Below are 24,903 nucleotides of genomic sequence, written 5' to 3'. Positions count from 1 at the left end.
TTGGCTGGAAACGGGAGGAGTGATATAGGCCTATAGTTCTCCAACTTTTTAGGATCCATACCCTGCTTTTTTTGAAGTGGGATAACCACAGCTTCCTTAAAGACTGACGGTACAGTGCCAAGGGACAGGGAGAGATTGAGAAACTCAAGAATAGTGACGGGGAATACCCGATAAATTGCTTTAAGTACGTTAATAGGACATTCCTCCTTAGGGGAACCTGATTTGACCTTTACTACAAGATCCAAAAAGAGTTTCTTATTCAACATAGGAAAGGTGTTAAAAGAGGAGGGGTTGAAATAGGCCAAGCTGTCTTCAGTACTACTGTAGCTGGGCTCAATGGAGTTTTGATTTAAAAAATTTTGTTTTTACAAAAAAGGAATTTAGGTCAGTACAAAGATCCTGGGTGGCCGTAAAAGGCAGAGTCACACGGCTGGGATTCGATAGCTCCTTCACGATCTTAAAGTTTAGAACTGTTGTTAGAATTAAGTACTTTGTTAGTAAAAAATACTCTCTTCACCTCTGAAATGGCATTTTTGTACTGTTGTTGACGCTGACTGTTTGGTCAGCCCCAGGGCCGAACAAACCAGTCATACGCACTCTCCTGTTTTCTCCATGTAGGCTGCATGCAGCCTGCATGGAGAAAACAGCCCCCCATACACGCCTGTGTGGTCGGCGTCCCAGCCAATCACAACGCTGCCGTTGCAGCGGTGTGATTAGCTTAGGGGATGAGAGGGAGGATGCCTGCTTCCTGGAACTTGGAGTCAGAGCAGAGAGAGAAGGAGACGCGACGCGAGACTGGAGGCAAAAGTACGTTTTTTTTAATTAACCCATGAGATCCCATCCCCGCACAACCCCCTGCCGCACCCTGCGAGTCATAAGAACTGTGACTAATTAAACAGGCCTTCATGAGCAGCCCGTCTATCGGGTAAATAAGTGCTCTCTCAAGAGAAACCTTATGCTACACTTTCACTATAGGATGTCGATGGAATCTATTAATTGGCATCTGGTATCTCTCCTACTATGTTCGGTTTATAACCCATATGAAATCGGTATCGTCTGTTTTCAAGAAACCACTATCACCAGTACTGTAGCCTAAGGATGGAGAGTTACTTTTGCGCTTTATGTAAATTGCAATACTTTTAACGTTGCTGTTGGAAGGGAGGGATAGTTAGTCGTATGTATATGCTTGAACATGTCATCAGTATGTGGGTAAAATACCCCCATGATTAATTATATTTTATATTTGTATCATAGGAATTTGGAGAGATATTTAAAATTGTATGTCTATTTTTCTATGGGAAGAATGTATTTTATTGTCCATATGAAATCTGAATTACTGGCTTTTATAAAATCAAGACTATTGGTACTGTATGTATATCTGAATAGGTTTGAAAACCTAGTTGTATTTTTTAGCTGGCAGAATGAATTATGCGCTTATGAGTTAATATGAGAATATTGTAAGGATTGGTAAAACAACATAGCTTGAAAACCAAATGCTGCTGGATTGGCAGCCAATGTAAGGCTCCCCGTGTGGGGGTCGAGTATGAGCCTACAGGAAGGTTGCAAACCGACTTTGCAGCAGAGTTCTGCACCACCTGAGGTTTTGACAACAAAGTGTCATTGGCGGCTACTAGCAGGGCATTACCATAATCAAGCTGACTCATGACTAAGGCTTAAGCCAGAGTTTCCATAGCAGTGAATGACAGACAAGGGAAAACATTTGTCAATATATGCATGGTAACAAAACAGGTCCCACAGATTGAGGAAATGTGATCTTTTATGGACAGGGCCTGATCCAACCTGGTACCGAGGTTTTTCACAGTTTGCCTTGGGAACGAGCTACGCCAAGTTCAGGAGGTTATCAGTCAGCTGACTAGAGTGGCTGAGCTTTACCATACAGCAGTATCTCAATTTCGTCATTATTCAGTTGAAGGCAATAATGCAAAAGTATAAAATATAATTTAACATAATATATTTGTTATCATATTGTATTAGGTTTCCATCTCTTTATTTATGTTACTCTAATATTTATTTTGAATTACTTTTGAAAAAAATTATAGTACTGTATATTTTTATTTGGGTTGTGGGATTTATTCAGGAATTGGCTGGAAAGTGTTTTTTAAATTATATGCTAATGAATTTCAATGTGTGCACTCGTATTTTTATTTAATATATATCTGTTATTATGTTGAATACAATTTTAAGTAAATTATTACATTTAAATTCTGGATTGTGAGGTTAATTGTAGATTTGGGAGGTTAGTATAAATTATTGTATTCATAAAGTTTACATTATTGTTTTTAATTGTTATTTATTGGTTTACATGTTCGATTTTATTTGTTAATTATTTAATACAGTTTATTTTCTTGTTGTAGGCTTTATAGGGAGATCAGTGGAGGAGTATTCTAGTGAAATGTATTTATTTATATAATGTTTGTTTATGTATTCATTTTTCTATTTTTCAATTATCATTTTTGCATCTATATATTTACAACTGTATGCATAGTTCTGTGAACTGTTACTTTATGTATTTTTGTAATAGTGTTTTGTATTGAGGTTTGTGTGAGTACTGTTATCTGTTAACAGTATATTAATTACAGTTGTATGTTTAATATTTGTATTCCTTAATGTCTTTGATATCAGGACTATATTGGAAAATGAATGGATATTGATTTAATTTAAACCATAGTTTAATTATAATTAAGTACAATTTAAACTAATTAACTTTTTCCAACCAATGTTATTATTTGTCTTTTATGCTTATATGTTAAGTTGGAGGGGGTAAGGTACAGTGCTCATTTTAATTATTATTTATATATTAAAATAAAAAAGAATTCTGTGCAATTCTGGATTTTGATGAGTAAATCTGACCTTCTCAAAGAATGTAATTGTTTGGTGTACTGGAGTTAGAATAGAAGTTTGGCCCTCTCAATGTATGATATGTCCCTAATATTTTTGTGACTGAAATTAAAATATCACATCTGCCCCTTTGGCTAGTATCAACACTTTCCTCAGAGTTTGTTAGACAGACTTTAAAATAGTAAATCAGACACCCGCCCAACAAGGAATGCACTTACCTCAGTGTTTGTTAGACGGATCAAAATGGTTTCCTAAAATTTTAATTTTAGGCTAAATTAGAGTTCGATTATTACATATCATTTCACCATGGATTGTTCAAGGACATTTTGACTATGTTTATTTAAAAGTTATATGATTTCAATATTTTATTTGTAATGACCTTCATAAAAGTTTTCTAATTATATACTATTTTATGCATTTTAAAAATATTCATTTTAATATATTTTTACATACTATTTTTAATGATAAATAATTGTATAATATGTGGCGATCCATTTTAAATAATGAATAAGTGTGTTTTGTTATTCTTTAATGCATCATAATTATTTTATATTTGTATTTAGAGAGTTATGTGTATGTATATAATTGTTCTTTATTTCATACATAATATTGAACATTTATTTTTAATTAATTACAAAGGGTTTCAAAAATTTCGGGGGAAAATAAAGTTACTAAAGAATCTTTATATGTCATCTATGCATGCTATTTTTTATATGTTTTATTTATAACAAATGATTTAACTTTTATTCTGAAAATATAAGATTACTTTAATTAAATATTTATGCTTACCTCTAGGATATCAATATTTTTTACAACAACATGTTTGACCCTGATATGATTGTACTTAGCCTTAATCATAAGTATGGGAAGTCAATATTTTGTGGTTGATGTTATTAGCATAATATTTTGTGGCACAATGGTTTTTTGCTCGGTATTTCATCATACAATAAAGAACTTCTATAGAATGCATAAAAGACAAAAAAAATGAAAATTATGTTAAAGTATCAGCAAAAACTTGGTCTCTACCCTGCCTCCTCCCTTCACTCTTAAGATGTATAGAGGGAACCACAGATCTCATTGCAGTACATGATCATCTTGATCCGCTGTTTCTATATGAGCTTGGATTCCCTACATCCAATGTTTCTGGATGATCTAAGAAGATACCTAAAAATAGATACATTTGGCTCTAGACAATAAAAATAAAACACAATTTCCAAAAAATGGAAACTTTTGTTTCTGTATGGATAATCCTGCACTGGTGCAACCCCAATTCTATTAGAAACCAGGAAATGTAGTAGAATTATATTTGCTAACCTGGATATACTAAATATGAATAGAATGGATAGCCCCAGTCTAAGCTTAACATCTCCCTAAAACCACAGGTCTTATGGGAAAATATTGCTTTCAATGTCCGCATGTTATCTTTAATCCACCACGAAAGCCATTGTTTTCCTATGAGAGGACTGAGTAAACAAAGAGTTCTCATAGATAGACAGAACCTCTCCACTCTATTATTTGCCTGCATGTGCCACATTTTTCAAAACAGTATGAGTGTACATTTCTTACTATCAAAGGCACTTTATTGAATTACTGTCTGCAAAAGAAAGGATTATTTATAAGCCATCAATACCAGTATTTAAATTTACATTTTATCTTCAAAAAAGTTACTGATTCTATTTCAAGGTGGACCAAATAAATGGCCTGGCCTCATAATTAGGGTAGGACCTAATAATACATTATTGTATATTATATTATATCATATATATATTTATATTATTAGGAGGAATGTCGAATCGTTATTTGAAATACAGATACACAGACTTCTGAAAGGAATACAAATCTATAAAGACTCAATGCACAAAAAATGCGTAAAACTATGTCCAGAGTTAGCTTGTGCATGGATGTAGTAGTATGCATTCTAGGGATTCACAACCCTTTCCCAGGTTGCGCCTGGAAAGCTGCACCAGTCAGAACTTACCAGGCGTAAAGCTAGATGTGTTTGTGAATTCCTGTCTTTTGGCATTAACATTTCTCCTATCGGGCCTTAAGTGTTCCCGTGTTTCTGTTATCACAGGCACATCTAAACTCAAACAAGTTAACAGAAAAAAATGGCTGACCAATGTCGTGTTCCCTAGCCCCAGAAACACGCTGGAAGCAATCGGTATGTTCAAGTACTCTTTATTTGCATCGTCATGGCAGTACAGATGTTTCCCGACCTCTTACCTTGAGGTCCTGCCCAAGAGTGTTCCCTGTCCCCTCCCCTGACCGGATGTAGTGTCCGGTGTCCCCTGGTATCTGTCCTGTGTCCCAGGGTCCTAGTGCCCCTGTCCTGGGCACGACATCTCCCCCCTTGTTCCAGAACAAACATTTTTCTTTGGAATGTGGCCTGTGGTGAGAGAGAGAGAGAGAGAGAGAGAGAGAGAGAGAGAGAGAGAGATCTAACAGTGATAGAAAAGTGTCCACAGGCCTCTGTCTTTTGACGTCTCCTCAACTAATCTCTTTGTCTTCTTGCCTTTTCTTCTTGGTTGCTATTTCTGACATCTACTTGTGCTTCTTCTTTTTGTGTGTCTTCCTTCAGTTCTTACTTTGGCACTTCCGCTTCTTTTGTTTCCACTTCTCGGAACTGTGAGCTGTTCCCAGTGGTGTGCCACTGGCCAGCTGACGCCGTTATCATTTGTCCCTTCACTTCTGTGATCGTGAATTTGTCTCTGGAGAACTCGTTGTCGTATTTCTTCACTTGTTTTTTGTTTGACTAATGCGGTGTCTCCTTCTTTTCTCTTCCTGTTTGTCACATGTCTTCTCTGGTCATCATGGGCCTTTAGTTTTGCTTTCGCTGCTTGGTCTCTTGCAATATTGTCGTCCTCGTGCGTTAGTTCTGCTGTCCTTCTTCTCAGTGTTTGGGGCGTTATTAGCCGGGTGCCTCTCATCACTATTTCGCTCTCGCCTTCTGGTGGTTCCTCACTGATCTTTTTAAGCGCCAATAACTCCTCTTTTTGTATTCTGTCGTCCCAGCTGCTGTTGCTGTCTACGTGCCTCCACCATTGCTGCTTGGTCACCCTCACTATCATCTGCATCGTGAGGTCTGTTTTGTCTCATGTTCTAGCACTTCCATCGTTGTTGTTTGAGACACTTCTGTCAGGCGATGCCTTGACTCATGGTCCTCGTTATTCAGTTCCTTCTCGTGCTCGTGTATTTTCTCATTTGAGTCTCCACCTGTGGTCACATGTGTTTTGTCATCCGTTGTCATTCTTTTTTTTTTTTTTGAAACTTTTTATTAATTTTATAAATACAAACACAAACAACTTGCAAGGAATAAAGAAAAAGAGAAGACAGCAATATAAACAATGTTGCATTACATGGTGCGGGAGCGGGGAAGGCCAACCAATGAGCGTATTTTCCATCAAAAAAGAGTCTCGCATGGGGGGGGGCAGAAGGAACAAAATGTATCCAATACACAGTAAGAAGTGGAGGAACCCTCGGGTTAGGGGACGTAGGCTCAACATCTGGGTCAGGGAGAGGGGGGGTACATATATCGCCACGGTAAGTGTTCCACTGAGTCCATATCTTCCCCCATTTTCAGGGGGTACCTCGGGAAGTATATACAGTTTTTTCCCTGAACATGCACCAGTCCATGTTTTGTTCCCACCTCCGAAGCCCGGGTGGTCCCTGAGCGCCCCACAGTTGCGCAATGTCTCTTTTGCCGATCATATTGCCCAAGGTCACCCATCGAAGCTGCGATACGGAGTAGTCGTTCGGTTCCCATACATTCAGCAAGCATCTCCTAGCCTCTGGCATCTATCGCACCCCCGTAACCTCACTCATCACCTCGTGCACACTGGTCCAGAATCGCACTATCTCAGGGCACTCCCAGATGATATGTAAAAAGGTGCCCAGGAGACCGCATCCACGCCGACACAAACCATCCACAGAAAAGCCCATGTGTACCAAACGGGGACCAGTCACATACACTCTATGCAGGATTTTAAGTTGCACAAATCTAAGGCGCGCCTGGATGGCCACCTCTTTAGGGGAGGAGATCGCCGCCTGCCAGTCCTCATCGTCCAGCTCCAGCCCATCACCAATCCAGACCTCTCTAAGGCGAAACAGGAGATCAGACCTGGAGTTGATCAGTTTTTTATAAATAAGCGAAATCGTACTATCAGGAACATGTCCGTCTAGTACCCTGTCCTCAAGCGGGGACGACTCCGGAATCTCCACACCCGAAGGGAAGACCGAGAGCACCGCATGGCGGACCTGCGCATAGCAAAAAAACTTGCGATCGCTCAGAGCGTACTCGGTTTTCAATTCCTCAAACGTCTTCATTCTCCCCTTAGTCCAAACATCATCAATCCTGCTGATACCTATCAAGTCCCACCTATCAAACCCCTTCGACTGCCAGAGAGAGCCAAGTCTATCGGATGCATACAGTGGGGTGGCACGAGTCAATTTATCAGTCCACCCAAGCGCCATGGAAGCATGTCTCCACACCTGGACAGCCGTCCTAGTGGGGCCCGTTACGTTTCGAGGGGTGATTCTCGAGTAGGGGGCTCTATTATAGTTACCCCCCGGTAACAACCATTTGTCCATCTCGAAGGCCGGATTCGGCAAAGGGCCATACATGCAGAGATTTATTGCCCCCAATTGAGACGCCCAATAATAGCGACGGATATCAGGCAAAGCAATTCCACCGTCGTACCACGGGAGCGACAGTTTAGCGATGGCGAACCGGGGCCTACCCCCCCACACCAGTTGTCTCTGTAAACTCTCAACCTCACGGAAATATTTAGCCGGGACAACGTCAAGTGTGTTTTGCAATGCATAGAGGAAGCGGGGCAGTGACATCATCTTAAACAATGCCGCCCTACCTAGGGGAGAGAGAGGGAGTTTCCCCCAAGCGACAACATCTGCCCGAAGGCGCTGAAGAGGGGGCAGCAAGTTCCGGTCAAACCGCAGTTCAGGTTTCAGAGTGATAAAAATGCCTAGGTATTTAAAGCCATCTCTCACAATCGTGATAGGACAACCACTCGGCAGAAGAGGGGCGTCTCCCGACAGGACGTATACACAGGACTTCGACCAATTGATGACAAGACCCGAGTTTTTGCGAAAGGACGTTAAGACATCGAACAGTACAATGAGGGATTTACGGGGAGATGTGAGAAACAGCAGAATATCATCAGCATAGAGAGATACACGGTCTTCAAACCCCGAATTCCATCTAATGCCCTTCAGGGACGGCTCCCACCTCAACCAGGCCGCCAGCGGTTCCAAGGTGAGAGCAAACAACAAGGGGGACAGGGGACAGCCCTGTCGCGTTCCCCTGCCTAGTGCAAAGGGTGCAGAGACCCGACCATTGACCACCACCTGAGCCATGGGACCGGAGTAAAGCAATTTGACCCACCGAACAAACTCCGGACCGAAACCAAACTTGGCAAGAACCGCCCACAAATACGGCCATTCAATCGTATCAAACGCCATCGTAGCGTCCAAGGACGCCAAGATGGCGGGCTCACGTAGCGTCTCGGCTCGTGCCAAGACGCCATGCAACCTTCGGAGGTTAAGCGCCGTGTTGCGTTGCGGTATAAAGCCGGATTGGTCAGGGTGAACCAGGTCCCCAATGACAGTCGCCAAACGTGTCGCCAGCAGCCTGGCCAAAATTTTAGGCTCCGCATTAATCAACGAAATGGGTCTAATAGAGGCACAGCGATCCCGAGGTTTACCATCTTTGTGGATAACGACTATAGTGGCCAGTCTCTGGTCTGGTGGGAGAGAACCCACCTCCAAAGACTCGAGAAACATAGAGCGCAGATGTGGAGCTAGCGTGTCCGGGCGTAGTTTATATAGCTCAATGGGGAGCCCATTAGGGCCCGAAGCCTTGCCGGATCGGACCGAACGGACAGCAGCGGCAATCTCGTCCACAGTAGGCGGCGCATCCAGAGCATCCCTATCAATGTCAGACAATCGGGGAAGTGCAATATCCCGCAATAGCAGGTGGGAATCCTGCTCAGATCGATCAGACACCTGGGAATACACCTCGCGGAAGTAATCGGCAAAACATGTGACAATATCAGCAGGGTCAGTACAACACTCTCCATTCTCCGCAACAATCACAGGGACGACACGACTTGCATTCTCCCTCTTATCCAGCCAAGCAAGTAATTTCCCAGCCTTATCACCCACGTCATACAGGCGGCCCTGCTGTTCCCTTCCCATTTCCTTAGCAGCTTCCGTAACCAGAGCCCTGAATTCATGTTGTTTCAACTCCAATAGATGTAACCCCTCAGCGGTGACCTCAGATTCCAAGCACCCTCCGGGGCTGTGACCTCCCCCTCAAGGCGAACCATCTCAGCACGGTTGGCCAACTTCACGCTACCAATCAACGAGAGGGCCTGGCCACGAATGACAGTCTTGTAAGCTTCCCAAAGCAAACTTGGGGAGGAAACAGAGCCCACATTTTCAGCAAAATAACAATCGTGTGTTTTAACCAGCTCAGCCCTGACCCTGGGGTCCTTCAAGTACCAGGAATTAATCGGAGCCACTCGGCCCGCCGAACCCTGCCGTGCATCAACCACCAGCCAAAGCGGAGAATGGTCCGAGATACCCCTTGCCAGATGTTTAACTTCCCGTATGAGGGATGCATGGGCCGAGGGCAGCAATATATGATCTAACCTCGAGAGACTACCATGAGCACCAGAATGATAGGTATATTGCAACTGCCCCGGGTGAAGCAAGCGCCAGCAATCAGTGAGCCCCAGCGTCTCTAGGAAGTCACTCAACCAAGTCTGGGCCTTCGGCAGTTCCCTGGGAGGGTGACGGTCACACATCCCCGAGACCACCGCATTAAAATCACCCCCAACCAAAAGCAGACCCTCGGGGAGACCCAGGATAAGTCCACTCAGATCAGAGAATGTGGTGGCTTGGAGGCCCGGGGGCACGTACACGGAAAGCAGAATAAGAACCTTCCCTTCCCAGCGCCCCACAATGGCGGCGTATCGTCCCTTATCATCCAGTATGACATCATCAATGGCCAAGGGGAGGGAGGCCCGAACCAGAATGCCCGCCCCTCTGGAGCCTGAAGTGAAACCTGAATGCGCCACAAGGCGATAACCACGCCTATTCAGAGCGTAGCACTTGTTGCCGAGCAAATGAGTCTCCTGCAGTAAGACAACATCAGGAGACAAACGTTTCAGCAATTGCAGCACCACCCTCCTCTTGATCCCATCCCCCAACCCGTTCACGTTCCAACACAATATCTGAAGTCCCCATCCCCGAATTCAGCCCCTCCCCCGCCCCACACCCAAAGCAACTGCATAAAACAGGAGTTTGCCTTTTCTTCGCCTTGCAAATAACAATAAAATTCAAACCAACAACCCAGTCCCCCCAACAATGTCAAAACAACTATACCCCCCACCCCGCACCCCTGCTGAAGACCAAAAAGCCCCATAAACTGCAGTGTGCCTGTCGCCCAACCACCCAACTAATCTACGAAAAGAAAACCCAGGAGGAGAAAGGACCCGCTCACCCCCCACCCACCCCCAAAAGGACTATTACTTGCAAACATTAATGACACAGCATAGCATAGTTCAAAGCCAACATGAAGGGTACGGGGTCAAAGTCAACATCTACTCCTGCTCCGTCGGGCCACCATCCGCCCGATCCGATCTGCCAGAGTCCTCAAAAGGTTCTTGATCCTTAGGCAGCGAGTCAATCCGTTGTCATTCTTAATGGCTTCCCGTAGATGAACATGTGGTAGTATCCTTTTTCTACATTCGAGATGCTTTTGTTTTCATGCGCGACCACCTGTCTTGGGGAATTTATTTCTTGTTGGTGTTGTGCGGATCTTGCTCCCAGTCCCACTGGGCTTGCATCTAAATTCAGTTCCGTGCACAGCCTCTGGTCAACATGTGCTAGGTGGTCTCCTGCCGTTGCAGCAGGTCTGCTCTCTTTCAATTCTTTGCTGTAGTCTTCGGTCCATGTGAAACTGTTGCCTTTTTATGTTAACTCCCTCAGTGGCGCGCTTACGGTGCACGTTCTCTTCCCAGTCCTTGTGATGCCTTGTGGTAATTCTTCAATCTGCTTCTTTCTTCTGACATAATGTATGTAATGGCCATGAGACCCATTATTTGAGCTGTGATATTGCTCAGCAGGAATGGTGCTGGGGTGTCGCCCTTCAGCACATCGATGTTCTCTTTGATCTTCTTGTTTTTGTACGTTAATTCTTCTGTAAATTGTCCCCTGTTAGTCACTTGTTTCCCTGACCCCCAGGTGAAAACCTCCACTCGGGACGGCCTTAATGTCTGCTTTGTCTTCATCTTTTCATTCTCCGATACATACATAATGTTGCATGTTGCACCGCTGTCCAGGACGAACTTTGTTTGATGTGCTCCTACTCCTGTGGTCACATACTCTGTCTTCTTCATTTTCCTTTTGTCTGCCAGGCATATTCTTTCTTCTTTTTCATCTTCCTCCGTTGATTCTGTGAGGACATCCGACATGCGATGTAGTGATGAGCTTCTTGTTTCTGTTTCGACATGTCTGACATGCCTGGTTGTCAACACTTGTGGTTTCTCATAAAACGCTGTTTCCTCGGTTGGCACTGTCACTAGAATGTCTCCAGTATCATCACCTGCTAACTGTAGCAATAAACCTAATCTCTTTGCTTCTGTTACATCAGTCGCTTCCATGCATCTCTCGAGACGTCTGATCCACTTCTCCCATCTACCTCCTATTTGTGGCTCAGACGAGTTGAATGGTAGTGGTCTTCTGTATTGTGCACTTCGTCTTTCTGTCTTATGGTCCGCCATTTCTTCCTTTTGTCCTTTTTCCTTTACCGCCTGTGCTTGTTTGTTTTCCTGGTGCTCAACTCGGCACTTTTTCTTTTTGGTGCTAAACTCGGCACTTTCCTTCTTATTCAGCACTTTGCCGTCTTTATTTCCTCTTATTTGTCCTTGTTTTCCTTTCTTTCCTTTTATTTGTTGCTGTTTTCTCTTATTTCTTATTCTTGTCTTTGCTTGTGCTTTATTAGTGCTCTAGTCGGCACTTTCTGCTCCTTTTTAACTTTTTCCTGCCCTTTTTTTTTTTTACCTTGACACTCCTTTGTTATTTCTTCTATTATCTGTTCCTTGTGTCCTTTTTTCTTTACTGCCTGTGCTTGTTTGTTTTCCTGGTGCTCAACTCGGCACTTTATCTTTTTGGTGCTCAACTCGGCACTTTCCTTCTTATTCAGCACTTTGCCGTCTTTATTTCCTCTTATTTGTCCTTATTTTCCTTTCCTTCCTTTTATTTGTTGCCTTTTTCTCTTATTTCTTATTCTTGTCTTTGCTTGTGCTTTATTAGTGCTCTGGTCGGCACTTTCTGCTCCTTTTCAACTCTTCCTGCCCTTTTCCCTTGACACTCCCTTGTCTTACTTTGTTCTTTCCCTTGCAGATCCTTTAATTTCTTTTATTTACTTTATTGTCCGCTTTCTTGCCTTTTTATGTGCAGTGTGATCCTTTTGTACCTTCAATCGGCTCTTTTTCCTTTAAGTCGTCTTCGCCTGACTTAAAGATGGCCGCCACGCTGTTCTCTGCTCCTATTGGTCAGTTTGCCAGACCTTAAGATGGCCGCCGTTGATCTCGCGATGCTTCAGATCCAATTGGGGCGCTGCCTGACATGAAAATGGCCGCCCGCTTTTCCTTCGTGCTGATTGGTCCTCGCGCCTGACTTTAAAATGGCCACCGAGACTCTCGCGAGAGCTCGCGCCAAATTTCTTTCACTTCGCGCTTTCCACACGGAGCTTACCGGAGCTAGCAGTCTTCTTTCCGCAGCGGTCGGGGTGGGCTCCCGCGTCGTTGCGCTTCTTCCAGGCACTTGCCTCTTCTTTTTTTTTTTTTTTTTTACACAACGCGATCCAGGGTGGGATCCTGGTTTGAAGTCACGATTGTTTATCCGATGGGCACAACGTCGAGTTCATCCCACCTTCGTCGCCAGATGTCGTGTTCTCTAGCCCCAGAAACACGCTGGAAGCAATCGGTATGTTCAAGTATTCTTTATTTGCATCGTCATGGCAGTACAGATGTTTCCCGACCTCTTACCTCGAGGTCCTGCCCAAGAGTGTTCCCTGTCCCCTCCCCTGACCGGATGTAGTGTCCGGTGTCCCCTGGTATCTGTCCTGTGTCCCAGGGTCCTAGTGCCCTTGTCCTGGGCACGACAACCAACTTTTTCTTCAGCGAATACTTCTGATCGAATTATCTGGGATCCCCCAACTGAGCAGAATTAGGAAATCACTGTCAGAATATGTCCTACATGTTCACGTTCACAAGCCTGGCGTTTCAGGTGACCACTCCTCTCTCCGCACTTCTCCCTTTAGATTGGGTGACTCCCTCTACCCATCACAGACACTGACAGGGGCAGAAGAACTGCATGCGGGTCCCAGCATCAGTATTTACAGCAATTGAAACAGTATTTGTTTTTAAATGTGACGATTGCCGGAAGAGGTGTTCTAATCAGTGTGACTGCTCGCTTAACTTAGCCAATTTTCATTTTCATTTTTAGTAAATAATGCAAGTCCGTATTTTGATCTTTTTGCCCTAAACATCAATACAATACAAAATCACGAGTAAGAGTTGGATGGGGAAATCACTTCGTGAGGAAAAAAATCCGGCTGGCCCACTCAGTGAATCTATTACCTGCAGTCGCTTCATTACAGAGCAGAAACTTCCATTTCACTCTTGAGTGTCACACATGCAACCGCAGTCTCTGTGATGCTAGAGGTGTGGAAAGACATGTTGGATAGAGCCGTTAGCTTTATAACCACCCTATTAAAATGTCTTCTGTGCCAGTGTAAAATTGCCAAATCTATTTTATCTAGCGTAAAATGGAATCGAATATGTCACTTTTCCCTTACTGAAATTGACTTTCATCATTGTTCTGTTAGCTGTAAGAAATGAGTTGTATGTCAATGCTCGTTGGGAAATAGTGTACTCACAAACTGAACACGGTCTTGCTGACTAAGACAAATGTATTTACATTTAAAAAAGAAAGATTTCTGAAGATTTCACACAGGAACGCACTCTCAATTTGCTGAGTGGCTGACAAGGAAAGATGTTTTTTGTATTTTGTATTTTATTTAGCGCGAACAAGGCTAGCAGAGTGCTTTATAAGGTGACAAGATTAAAATATCACCCAAATCATATTTTCAGCTTCAACAAATAAAGAAGTTAAACAAATGGGATCATCACTAAGCGTCTGTTGAGTTGTCGGGAGTTCATCATTTTCAACAAAAAGAATCTTGAGTTCTTTGTTAAAGGTAGCATGTTAGGGGGTCAAAGGAAGGGACGGAGGAAGGAAGTTCCAGTCTGCTGTTGTACTTCCAGAGATAGATTGATTCATGTAGTGCTTTTGCTTGAAGGAGCAAGACTCCAGGAGGAGGCATTCAGTGTCTCTCGAACCGTGCTGAGCATCTGAGATTTTCAATTTTACAGCCAGGTAGAACAGGGAAGAGACATGTAATTCTTTGTTTGTGATGCAAGCAGTTCTAAGGTGAGCTCTTGCCTCAATGGGAAACCTCATTGGAGTATTAGCAGAATGGAAATGATTTGGTACAATTTCTTTTAGCCAGTAACAAAACCAGGTATCGCATGTAGAACTGTTCTTAGAGGAGTGAAGTAAATGCTAGGGATGCCGGGCAAGTGAGCTTCCCGTGTAAAATTTGGAGAAAACTAGCACCTGAACTACTGATTTTAAGCCCTGTTCTGTAACAAACTGCCTTATGACCCATAGAATAATCAGCTGGAACCAGCATTCCTAGGGCCTTATTACGACTACGGTGGACCATGGGATCGCCGTAGTCATGGTGGCTGTCTGAACACCGCCACACTGCGGGACTGCCCACAGTATTATAAATGTGACGGTCAGACTGCCTCTAAACCGCTGCTACTGCCAAGAATCCTGATGATAAGATAATTAAATGAGATCTCATAAACTCCAAGTATTCTTTGACAAAAGTGTTGATTTCCACAGGTTGTGGTAACTAACATTCACTCAAAGACTGGGGGCATAACCTTACAATGACGGACACTCAAATTAGTAATAGCAAGTAGAGGGAAACAATCTGCATGGTATGAATTACTGTTCTATGACTGACAACAATTGCGTGAAACAGACTGCTGTCATTTTGAAGCTCTGTCATCACCTGTATATTCTAACACATTTCTTACAAAGGTGTCTACACACAAGACAAATAGATGCAACACAAATTGCCTTCAGCTGTGGGCTTTTAAAAGAGTACTGCATCTGTCACCCTCTTGGTGCATTCTGGTACAGGCAGCTAATCAGCGCAATAGCTGAATATCCCCCTGTGAGATAAAGCTTGATGCCAATTTCCAATTCAACATTATCATTTCACACCCACTATACATACTACAATAATGTTAATCAGGTCCTTAATGCCAAAGAGGGAAAACACTTCTAATAGTTACAATTATAAACTGCAATGTATGTGCCTCCAGAAATGGGAACTTCCTACTAGCACAACAATTATTGATAATATATTGGTCATGAGTACTAGGATCGTTTATCTCACTGGATCCTTCTCCAGTGGCAAAGCAGGTTTGCCATCAATATTGATGCTCGCTTCTGCCATAAACAGAAATCCTTGTTCTGGGCCCCGTCTCTATATCAAGTCTATCAATCCATGTAACCGTCGCAATCAATTCAATCAGTTTTACATGCGGAGTCTTGCCCTTATAGCTAAGACTGGGAGTAATTCTTCATTTTCAGAGTTAGCTTTTAGAGGTAGGGTGGAGGCTAGATGTCACTATTTGTGGTGATGGTGATAATAGAATGGTTAGTCATAGAACTGTTAGAGTTTCTCAAGGACCACTTGCTGGACCTAGTCATGATGAACACCATAGTGGTGCCTGCTGTATCAACACTGGTCTCCAGGGCCTTATACTCATGAGTGCATTGTAACTTTGTAACATGTTCACTGCTTCTGGAACAGTACAACGAAGCAGCTGTGCATGCATGCTCACACCCTGGCTTCCCTCATGTGCAGCCTAATAGCAAGAGTCTGACCACATGCCAGTTAGTACACAAAGGAACTCAGGCTGACAAAACACCCCTGTAAGCAGTCTAGAGTGCAAAAGGGAAACAAGTCAAGACACCACAGATAAAGACATCTTCAAATCTGCCCTTACAGATACAATACTACCACCAGCAGCTACGGAACAGAAAGCGCAAAGCTCTTGCAGATCGCATCAAAACCCTAATAACAATAGCATGGAAAAGTTCATCATTGTCAGAGGGTTCACTGCACCTCCTGCCTCCTTCAACATCACCCCTAACAAGACCTTTGTGGCAAGCTATCTACATTTTTCTGTAGCAAAACCATCTTCCTCAACTAAACCCCATCAGCGTCTCAACTCAACTTCCCATCATGGCTGAAGAACGAAATCTGACCTTGTGGCCCACCGTCACCGCCATCAAAATCGCTACTACCGTGATGTGGAATTCTGAAGGCTCATAATGTTCCCATTCAATTGGATTTTAAGCACCCTGGAACCTGTTGATATTTCTCAGGGGTGTGGTGCCACATCAAACCTTAAATATCGACCTGCAATTTATTGTCGGTGAGGTATTGACTTGCTCAATATCATCAAGGTAAGTAGATGTGGAGTAAGAATAGTAAATCTACTCTCCCTCGTGTATGCTTACAATTACTTTATTATCCAAACTGTTGACTGACAGATCATTAGTCCTGAGGTGTCTGCATGGAGACATGGGGCTCTTTATAAAGCTCCAAGTGAATCAATAAAAGAAATCCTAGCAGTAATGAAACCAATACTCCTGTAAAAAATATTTTGTTCAAAATGTAAAGCAGGGAACTTGTTTGGGCACAAAATATTTCAGTAATGGACTAATCTGAAGCTGTATCTTGAGTAAACCTAATCTTTGAAACAATGAGGAGGGTGGGTGATTCTCTAAGGCTGGGAAAATAAAATAAATTAGCTCAAATCCCAGCTTGACATTGAGATCCAGATGAGTTGGGAAAGAGGGTGAGCAATGCTCTGAAACGGGTTTCAACTGGCATCTAAATCTCATTTGACGGGTCAATTTAAGGTTACAGCTGTGGTCAACCACTACTTTCATTGTAAACACACCCTTTTTAGATCGAAAAGACAAACAATATTTTATTGATGTTATTGTCACTGGCCTTTGAGTAAAATATATCCAAAGAGTGGCACTACAAAATGCAACCTGCTCCTTTTTTGTTGTCTGGTCCTCTAAAGTGTCTCATTCACCAGATGAATCAATATAATAAAACACAAAATGTTGTATACTCACCGGGCAGAAGAGGTTGGTTCAGTGATTTGACGGTGCATTCGAGTGTACTGTACACAATTCCCTTTCACTCCTGTCTCTGCCTCCAAAGGTATATCAGGAGAAGTGTGGCTTATCTTCATGGATGAGTCTGGGTACAGAGAGGATTTTCTCAAATAGTCATCACTGTATTCATGATCATTGGCATCAGCATCAGTGTAGTTTAACTGCTCATGAGTGTTCTCTTTGCCCCAGAAGGCAAATCCTCGATCTCGAAAGGGGATCCAGCAAAGCTTCCAGGACACAAACAAGGAAACACCAAATAGGGCAAGTCCACAGGCCGAGACCACCAGAGAAAGCAAGCTCACTGAAACATCTGCAAAAAAATGAACACATCAGCATTACACTTTCTGATGCTTTATACAAAAATATACAAAAATCAATGCAGACATCTCTTTGCATAAAGCAGGCAAAATATACAACAGTCTCTCACACGCGTTCAAATATGATTGTGGCTCTTTACCCAAGAGGTTATGTAATGAGCTGCAGCACTGCTTAATTTGAGCCAATGGTTGCACCTGGGGCCTACCTGCACTCATTTTTCATGGGCTGGCACTCATTTTTTCTCAACAGACATTGATCCAGAGCATGAGAGAAAAAACCACAAAGGGGTAATGAAGAACTAAGGGAAAAATTGAAAAATTATGACAAATAGAAAAATCAGGAATACAAAATCATCTACAAGAATGAGATAAAGGGGCTAGGATGGTTTAGGGGCGGATTGAAGAGGCAGGAGATAGTATCAAGACTATGCATCCTTAGTATACATGATTCCGATGTTTGACAGCACCAGACATGGGCAAAACTTTAGGCCCAGACACCTACGGTCTGATTACTGGTTTCGGCAGTGTGGGGAGGGTGGAACGACACTGCTGCACCCCCGTACCACCGAGACTCACTTCCGCCTGCAAACAGGATGATGACTTAAAAGTTGTCTGGCTGGTGGGCTGCGTGGTGGCCCCGCAGCAGTGCCTCTTTCAAAGGCAGTGGTGCCTGCAATGGGACTGCACAATAAGGTTCCTGCCCTTTTTTGTTTCATTACCGCCACGGTGTACATGGAGGAGGAACCTCCATGACACTGCCGGCTGAGAGGAAACTTGTAATATGCTTGGGGGGACCGCTGCAGTCCCGCCAAGCATATTGAGGCCTCCTGACTGCACCACCGCTGCCAGGGAATGGCAATTCTCTGGCGGCATCTGAGGTCAGCCCTCCCAACTCATAATGGGGCGGTTGGACTGCAATGCGGAGGTGACTGGACCTCCACCGCCACACCCCGCAAGTAATCATGGCCTTATTCTTTTACAAGTTAAACACTGCACTGAAGATTCAGACACTGAACCATATCTAGCTCTAATATGATGAAATGGATTACTCCTCTATTGTTGTTGATCTGCTCTCAGATCAGGTCATCTCTTCTCTGTGATAAAGAAACATTTATTTGTTGTTTGATAAATGCTTGTTGAGTGGTTTTAAATTATCAGTACTGTGTGATGTTCACAGTTATGAAGCAAGTTACCACTTTGATAAAGTAAAAGAGGATTCTGCAGACTAGAGTCTTCGAGGTATACCAATAAAAGAAATCAACCTCCTTAGGGACATACCTTATCTTACCTATTCTGGCAAAATGATATCTCCCTGGTCCAAACACAGAGCGCCCAATCGACCGAAGCAAATGCTCCACCAATCCAAGAGGCTATGGCGCAAATCATACCATGTGTTATCAAAAGAGATACCACCCAGTCGCGCTTGCAAATTATAAAACCATGCTAGCCTTATATAAAGAAGCCATTATATTCAGAAAGGCTGAATACTATGAGGCAAGACTTACAGTCCCTGCAAACAAACAGAGGGAAACGTTTAGAATTTTAAAAGAACTCAGCCAGAAGTCAGAACAGAAACCTGCACCCGAGCCGGCGGACTGCAACAAATTTCAGGCCTTTTTTCTTCTTAAAATCAGGGACATTCTAGCCGAGACTGACAACACTCCAATTAACCAGCACCCCCTGGACCGGAATCTAGCCCCCAAGACTCCCGGTGAGCAAGTCACCTCCTTTCCTAATCTAGACCTAGCCTCCCTGTCATGCCTGATGAATGGCATCAATTCAGGCTCCCCAGCAGACCCCTGTACTCTGAGGATTTTCCAAATGTCCCTTCCCGGGCTTGAGAGGGAGATCCTTTCTCAACTTAATCATTCCCTGGAGACAGGTTACTTGCCCTCCAGCCTAAAGGAGGCCAGGGTTATTCCCCGGATGAAGAAACCTGGGGCAGATGCAACCAATCTTAAAAACTGTAGGCCCATTTCCCAGATTCCTTTTCTGGCGAAAGTAGTTGAGTAACATGTCCTCAACATACTCTCATCTTTCTTGGAAGAACACCAGCTACTTCAGGTGAGGCAGGCCGGTTTCAGGGCCCACCATAGTATTGAACTGGTGAAGTTGTCTGTGCTCGACGAGCTTAGAGTTATGGCCGACAACAAAAAGCAGAACGCCCTGATTCTGTTAGATCTGTCAGCGGTGTTCAATATGGTCAATCACGCACAGCATCTGGCCCGGATTGCTGACTTGGGCATTCGTGGGTTTTCACACCAGTGACTTGAGTCCTTTCTGTCAGGGCGGTCCTAAAGGGTCCAAATGGGTGAGCAGGTGTCGAACAGTGGTGCCCTCACATGTGGTATCATCCAGGGGTCAGCGCTGTCCACACTCCGTTTCAACATGTATCTCCAGCCACTGGTGGCCGCTCTGGCCCGCCTGGACTGACAAGTCTTTAACAATGCAGATGATACCCAACTTATTCTCCAGATCGAAAATCCCCTCAAGCCCACACTCATGTGCAAAACATCCTCAGATACACAGTGAACTGGATGACAGCTAACTCGCTAAAAGTCAACCCAGAAAAAACTGAGGTCCTTGTCATCTCTTCTAAAAACAATCCCTGGAACAACCTCTTCTGGCCACAGGAGCTTGGCACCTCCCCTAAGCCACTTCCTGTCATAAAAAGTTTGGGCCTTAAGATTGATGCCAATCTCTCTATGGCCAATGAAGGAGCTTCTGTGGTCGGCACCTGTACGCGTTTAATGAGACAGTTGCGGAAACTTGCCCCCCTTATCTCAGCTGCCACTTTACAGATGATCGTGTTGGCCACAATCGTGTCTAGATTGGACTACCGCAATGCTTTATATATCAGCCTCCCTGAGAAACTCCTCAGCAAGCTACAGATGACCTTGAATGACGCAGCTAGGCTGATATTCAGGCTCCCTAGAAGGGCTCATGCTACCCCTTTGCAGTGTAAGTTGCAATGGCTCCCTATCAAACAGAGAGCAAAGTTCAAGGCCTTTGCACTGCCCACAAAGCCATCCATAGCCAGACCCCAGCCTATATCAAGGAGCGTCTAGGGAACTATGCGCCAGGATGTACTCTTTGGTTATCCAAGGCAGGCTTCTTGGCCTACTCACGGGTCAAAACCGCATCCAAAGGTGGCAGAACTTTCTCTGTCTTAATTCCCCAACTTTGGAATCAACTGCCTGAGAACCTTCTGAAAGAATCCGCACTCCTCCCTTTTAGGAAGCAACTCAAGACTGTTCTGTTTAGGGAGACTCTGGACACAGTCTAAATCATCCGCCAATTGTTTATCGGCGATTGCTGGTGGACTTTGGTCTTCTCAAAGTGCTAAAAGGCCTGCTGGTGATTACGCGCTATACAAACTTCGGTTAACATAACATAACTGTTAGCAGATAACAGTTCAACTTACACGCACCTACAAGTAGACATGCTTCAGCTACTTTTCTGATTTCAAACCTTGATGTTACACTTGTAATTAGACTAAAAAACTTTTTAGTGTGAGTAAATCTGCTACCAGAGTTGGGATCTGAGCTTTCCAGGGATGAGACGTGGTTGTTTGTGGTATTAACAAACTCTTTCTCTGTCAAGTAAAACCCTAACAAATGTTTAAACTTTCTCTTGTCTGGATCGGGAATAAATTCATTTCAAATGTGGGAAAATCAGCAAAATATTCCTGAAATACGTGTGCAATCGTACACCATATTCAAGTACAAAATCGATCGTGCATGCATATGCAATTAGGAATTCTTAAAGGTGTTTCTAAACTATTTATTCAAACCAGTGGCGCAGCTAGACTTTGGGCCACCTGTGGCGGTCCCTGCATTTGCTGCCCCGCGACTGCAGCAGGTAAGAGAGGCTTGGGGTGCTGGTGATCTCTTGCGATGGCTGGAGGTAAGAGTGCAGAGGGAGGGGTGGACCGCACCAGATGCTACACCAATGAATGGAACCCGCATCATCCTAGGGTCCATTTTAGAAACTTTTTGAATCACAAAACAAACAGAAATTGCCATTTTTATGTCAATCGGGTGCCAAAGTGCAGTGTAACAAGATTGGGGAAGGTGCAATACAAGAATCATAACACTCTACAGCTCAATTAGATAGGGGTCTATCAACAGATGGTTGTAAATATCAAGACTAGTATCATGGGACAGATACAATTTTTGCTGGAAAGTGGATCCTATGCACACCCAATTTATCCACTTGTGAAAAGATAGGGGTTTACCTATTCAAATTTATGTGCATTATGCATGCAGGTATGCACTAGGGGTGGCGGATCTCGCGGAGTTTCCCTCTGCAGAATTCCGCAAAGTTACATAAAAACTCAGCGGGATTCTGCAGAGTTCCGTGAGCAGTGGAGTTTAGGTACTTCCCGCTGCACGTGCTGATTTTTAGCACCAGCAGCTTGTCCTGCGGTATAAAATCAGAGTGAAAGGCACCTCGAGGTATGCCAGAGGTTGATGCATCTTTCTGCAACTCTAGTAGATTTTCTACTTTAGCGGCAGCTTTCCCCACGCAAGCCGCAGCTTTCTCAATGTGAGAGGGAGCGAATTGGTGCGACCGCCCATCTTGAGAACTCTCACCGTAGGCAGTCTAGTGCTCAATTTTCTTATTTGTGTTCACCATCTTAACATTGGCGAGCTGTGCGCAAGAAAAAATTCCGACACGTGATGGTTCACTGAATTTTTCCGGAGCGCGGAGTGGGCAAAACTTTGTGAACTACGCCCGGGAACGGAGTTTGCTGCCATCCCTAGTTTTCAAACGCAACTATTGAAAGGCCTATTGCAAATGCAGTGTAGGGGAAAACCTCATTTTCACTCCTCTATTAATGACACCTATTAGCAAACCAAGCACAAATTTTATTTTATTTTGATGATTGTAAATATCAGGCCTAGTACCATGGGACAGATATAAATTGTGCGTGACAGTGGGGGTTATGCACACCCAATTTATACACTTGTGAAATGAAAGGATATTACCTATTCAAATGTAATTGCACTCACTTTGTGTGCATTACTCCGGTTTGCATGCAGGTATACACTGGGAGTTGGGGAACTCACGGAGTTTCACTCCACAGAATTCCACAGAGTTACATAAAGACTCAGCGAGATTCTGCAGAGTTCGGTGAGCAGTGGAGTTCAGGCACCTCCCGCTGTACACGCTGATTTTTAGCATCAGGAGCTTGTCCTGCGAAATAAAATCAGAGTGAAAGGCACCACGACGTATGCCAGAGGTTGCTGCATTTTTCTGCCACTCTAGTAGATTTTCTACTTTAGCAGCAGCTTTCTCAACGCAAGCCACAGTTTTCTCAATGTGAGAGGTAGCGATCTGCTGCAACCGTCTATCTTGAGAAATCTCGCCGTAGGCAGTCTAGCGCTCAATTTTCCCGCAGGTGCTCACCATCTTCACATTGGCGAGCTATGCGCAAAAAAAAGTCCAACACGTGATGGTTCACTGTTTTTTTTTGAGAGTGGGCAAAACTTTGCGAACTCCGCCAAAGGAGCGGAGTTTTCTGCCTACCCCTAGTTTGCAGAAGCAATTAAAAGGCATATTGACAATGCAGTGAAGGAGAAAACCTCATTTTCACTCCTCTGTTAATGACACCTATTATCAAACCAAGCACGAATGTTATTTGTGCCTGGCTAAGAATACAGTTCATTACCCCAACATTATGCAAATGGCAAGTGATTCAGCAGAAGTTGCTCAAAACTAGGAAGTCATGGTTCAAGGGTGGCCTACATAGGTCCAATGTAACAAAAAGCTTAGTATCAAATTAATCTTTGGAGCAGAATATGTAGGGTAACATGTGAAAAATTATTTATTTCATATTTTCAACATGTAGAGATGCGTTTCAGGGGCTTAAATGATTGACAGGGTGCATTTCGTGACATGAGTGAACAAAGTGAAAATAAACGAGATGTCACATAAAACAAGGTGTGATCCACAGAGCTATATACAATGGGGTGGGGGAATTTCCTTGGGTAGGTCAACGACGTTTCGATCTTTAGCGATTTAAGATCATCATCAGGACTAGATGAGCTTCCTGAAATCTGTCTCTTTCAGTCCCCGCTTATGGGTATAAGAGATGCTTTAATCGAAGAAGTAATGACTGTCTGTTGTGGGTCAATCAACGATTGGATTTGTAGGTAAGTGCTACTAATTTACGTGGTGCTTACAGCAATTAATAATGTTCTCCCTTAGCGCCACGACCGATGTGCCACACGGGGTCCTGCCGGGAGTTAATCGCAGTGGTCCGCGGCCGAAATCAGGGTTCTTGCGTCCTCGCTGCTCTCGCGTCGGCATCTCTTATACCCATAAGCAGGGACTGAAAGAGACAGATTTCAGGAAGCTCATCTAGTACTGATGATGATCTTAAATCACACGTTACCCTACATGTTCTGCTCAAAAGATTATTTTGATACTAAGCTTTTTGTTACTTTGGACGCAGCCGCGGCCGGCAGTGGGAGTAAATGCAGGGCGGTGACGTGGGGAGGGGGAGGGGCAGGGTGGGGGGTAGTAATGTATGGATTACGGAGTTTTACAGGTAAGTAAACATTTAAATAAATAAAACGAATTTCGTTGAGTACACTGCATCCCAAAATGCGATGCAGTGCTCGTCAGACGTTGTAATCCCAAATGTCTTTCTTGCACACTCATATTTGTGAACTGGGGGCTTCTGTTTACTGGTCACAAGGTCACTACTTGACAAATGTACCACAGTTCCGTAGTTTGGAGAAGCTTTGGTCATTTTAATCCTTTTGTTTTTTTATTGGTTGTTGTTATTTAGCTGAAATTGTTTAGAAATCAACTGAAACGCTCTATATATGGCCACCATCGTCAGGTTTACAGCAGAAATACAGGTCGATATTAATATACATTTTACCACATCCATTTAACCAACATCAGAACGACTGCATCAAATTTACTCCGAACACATGACATTTTCCGTTTTATGTATATATGTATGTAGTGATCCCTTCTTGGAGTGCAGTAGAGACTTCCGTGGTAAATGTGGAGCTTGGGTTTAATTTCAGTTCATGTATAACGTCAAATAAGCAGGTGGGGGGCATTAATTGTTGAGGGGCATTTTTTACCCTCAGCTAATAGATGGCAACATTTAAGTGGGGGAGGGAAATTACCGCTCATTCTCGACATAGCGGTGACAATACGTACAAACACATTTTACCTGTTCACTTTTTCCGCTCCACACTAGTCTAATGGGGCTACAAGTGGTGTCAGACAGGGTGAAAAGAAAGGACAAACTGCTCAAGAGAGGCTCAGGAGAGGCACTCGAAGCACACAGCACAAAGCGACTAAACACTCATTAGGAGGCAGAGAAGCATGAAAAGGA

The 24,903-nt window shown here is 43.7% G+C and overlaps 1 protein-coding gene across 2 annotated transcripts in view; it reads right to left on the bottom strand.

Moving 5' to 3' along the window:
- Window positions 1-24,903, bottom strand: part of SYT9 (synaptotagmin 9) — a 1,008,207-nt gene that overhangs the window by 648,697 nt on the left and 334,607 nt on the right. For both annotated transcript variants that reach the window (XM_078680878.1, XM_078680879.1), the window contains exon 2: window positions 17,182-17,533. In XM_078680878.1, the coding sequence (XP_078537004.1) occupies window positions 17,182-17,533 (352 nt within the window). The remainder of the gene's footprint in view (window positions 1-17,181; window positions 17,534-24,903) is intronic.

The sequence above is a fragment of the Lissotriton helveticus genome, chromosome 3_1, assembly GCF_964261635.1.
Source record: "Lissotriton helveticus chromosome 3_1, aLisHel1.1, whole genome shotgun sequence".
NCBI lineage: Eukaryota > Metazoa > Chordata > Amphibia > Caudata > Salamandridae > Lissotriton > Lissotriton helveticus.
The sequence above is the reverse complement of the archived record's forward strand: the minus strand, read 5'-3'. Positions and strand labels throughout refer to the sequence as shown.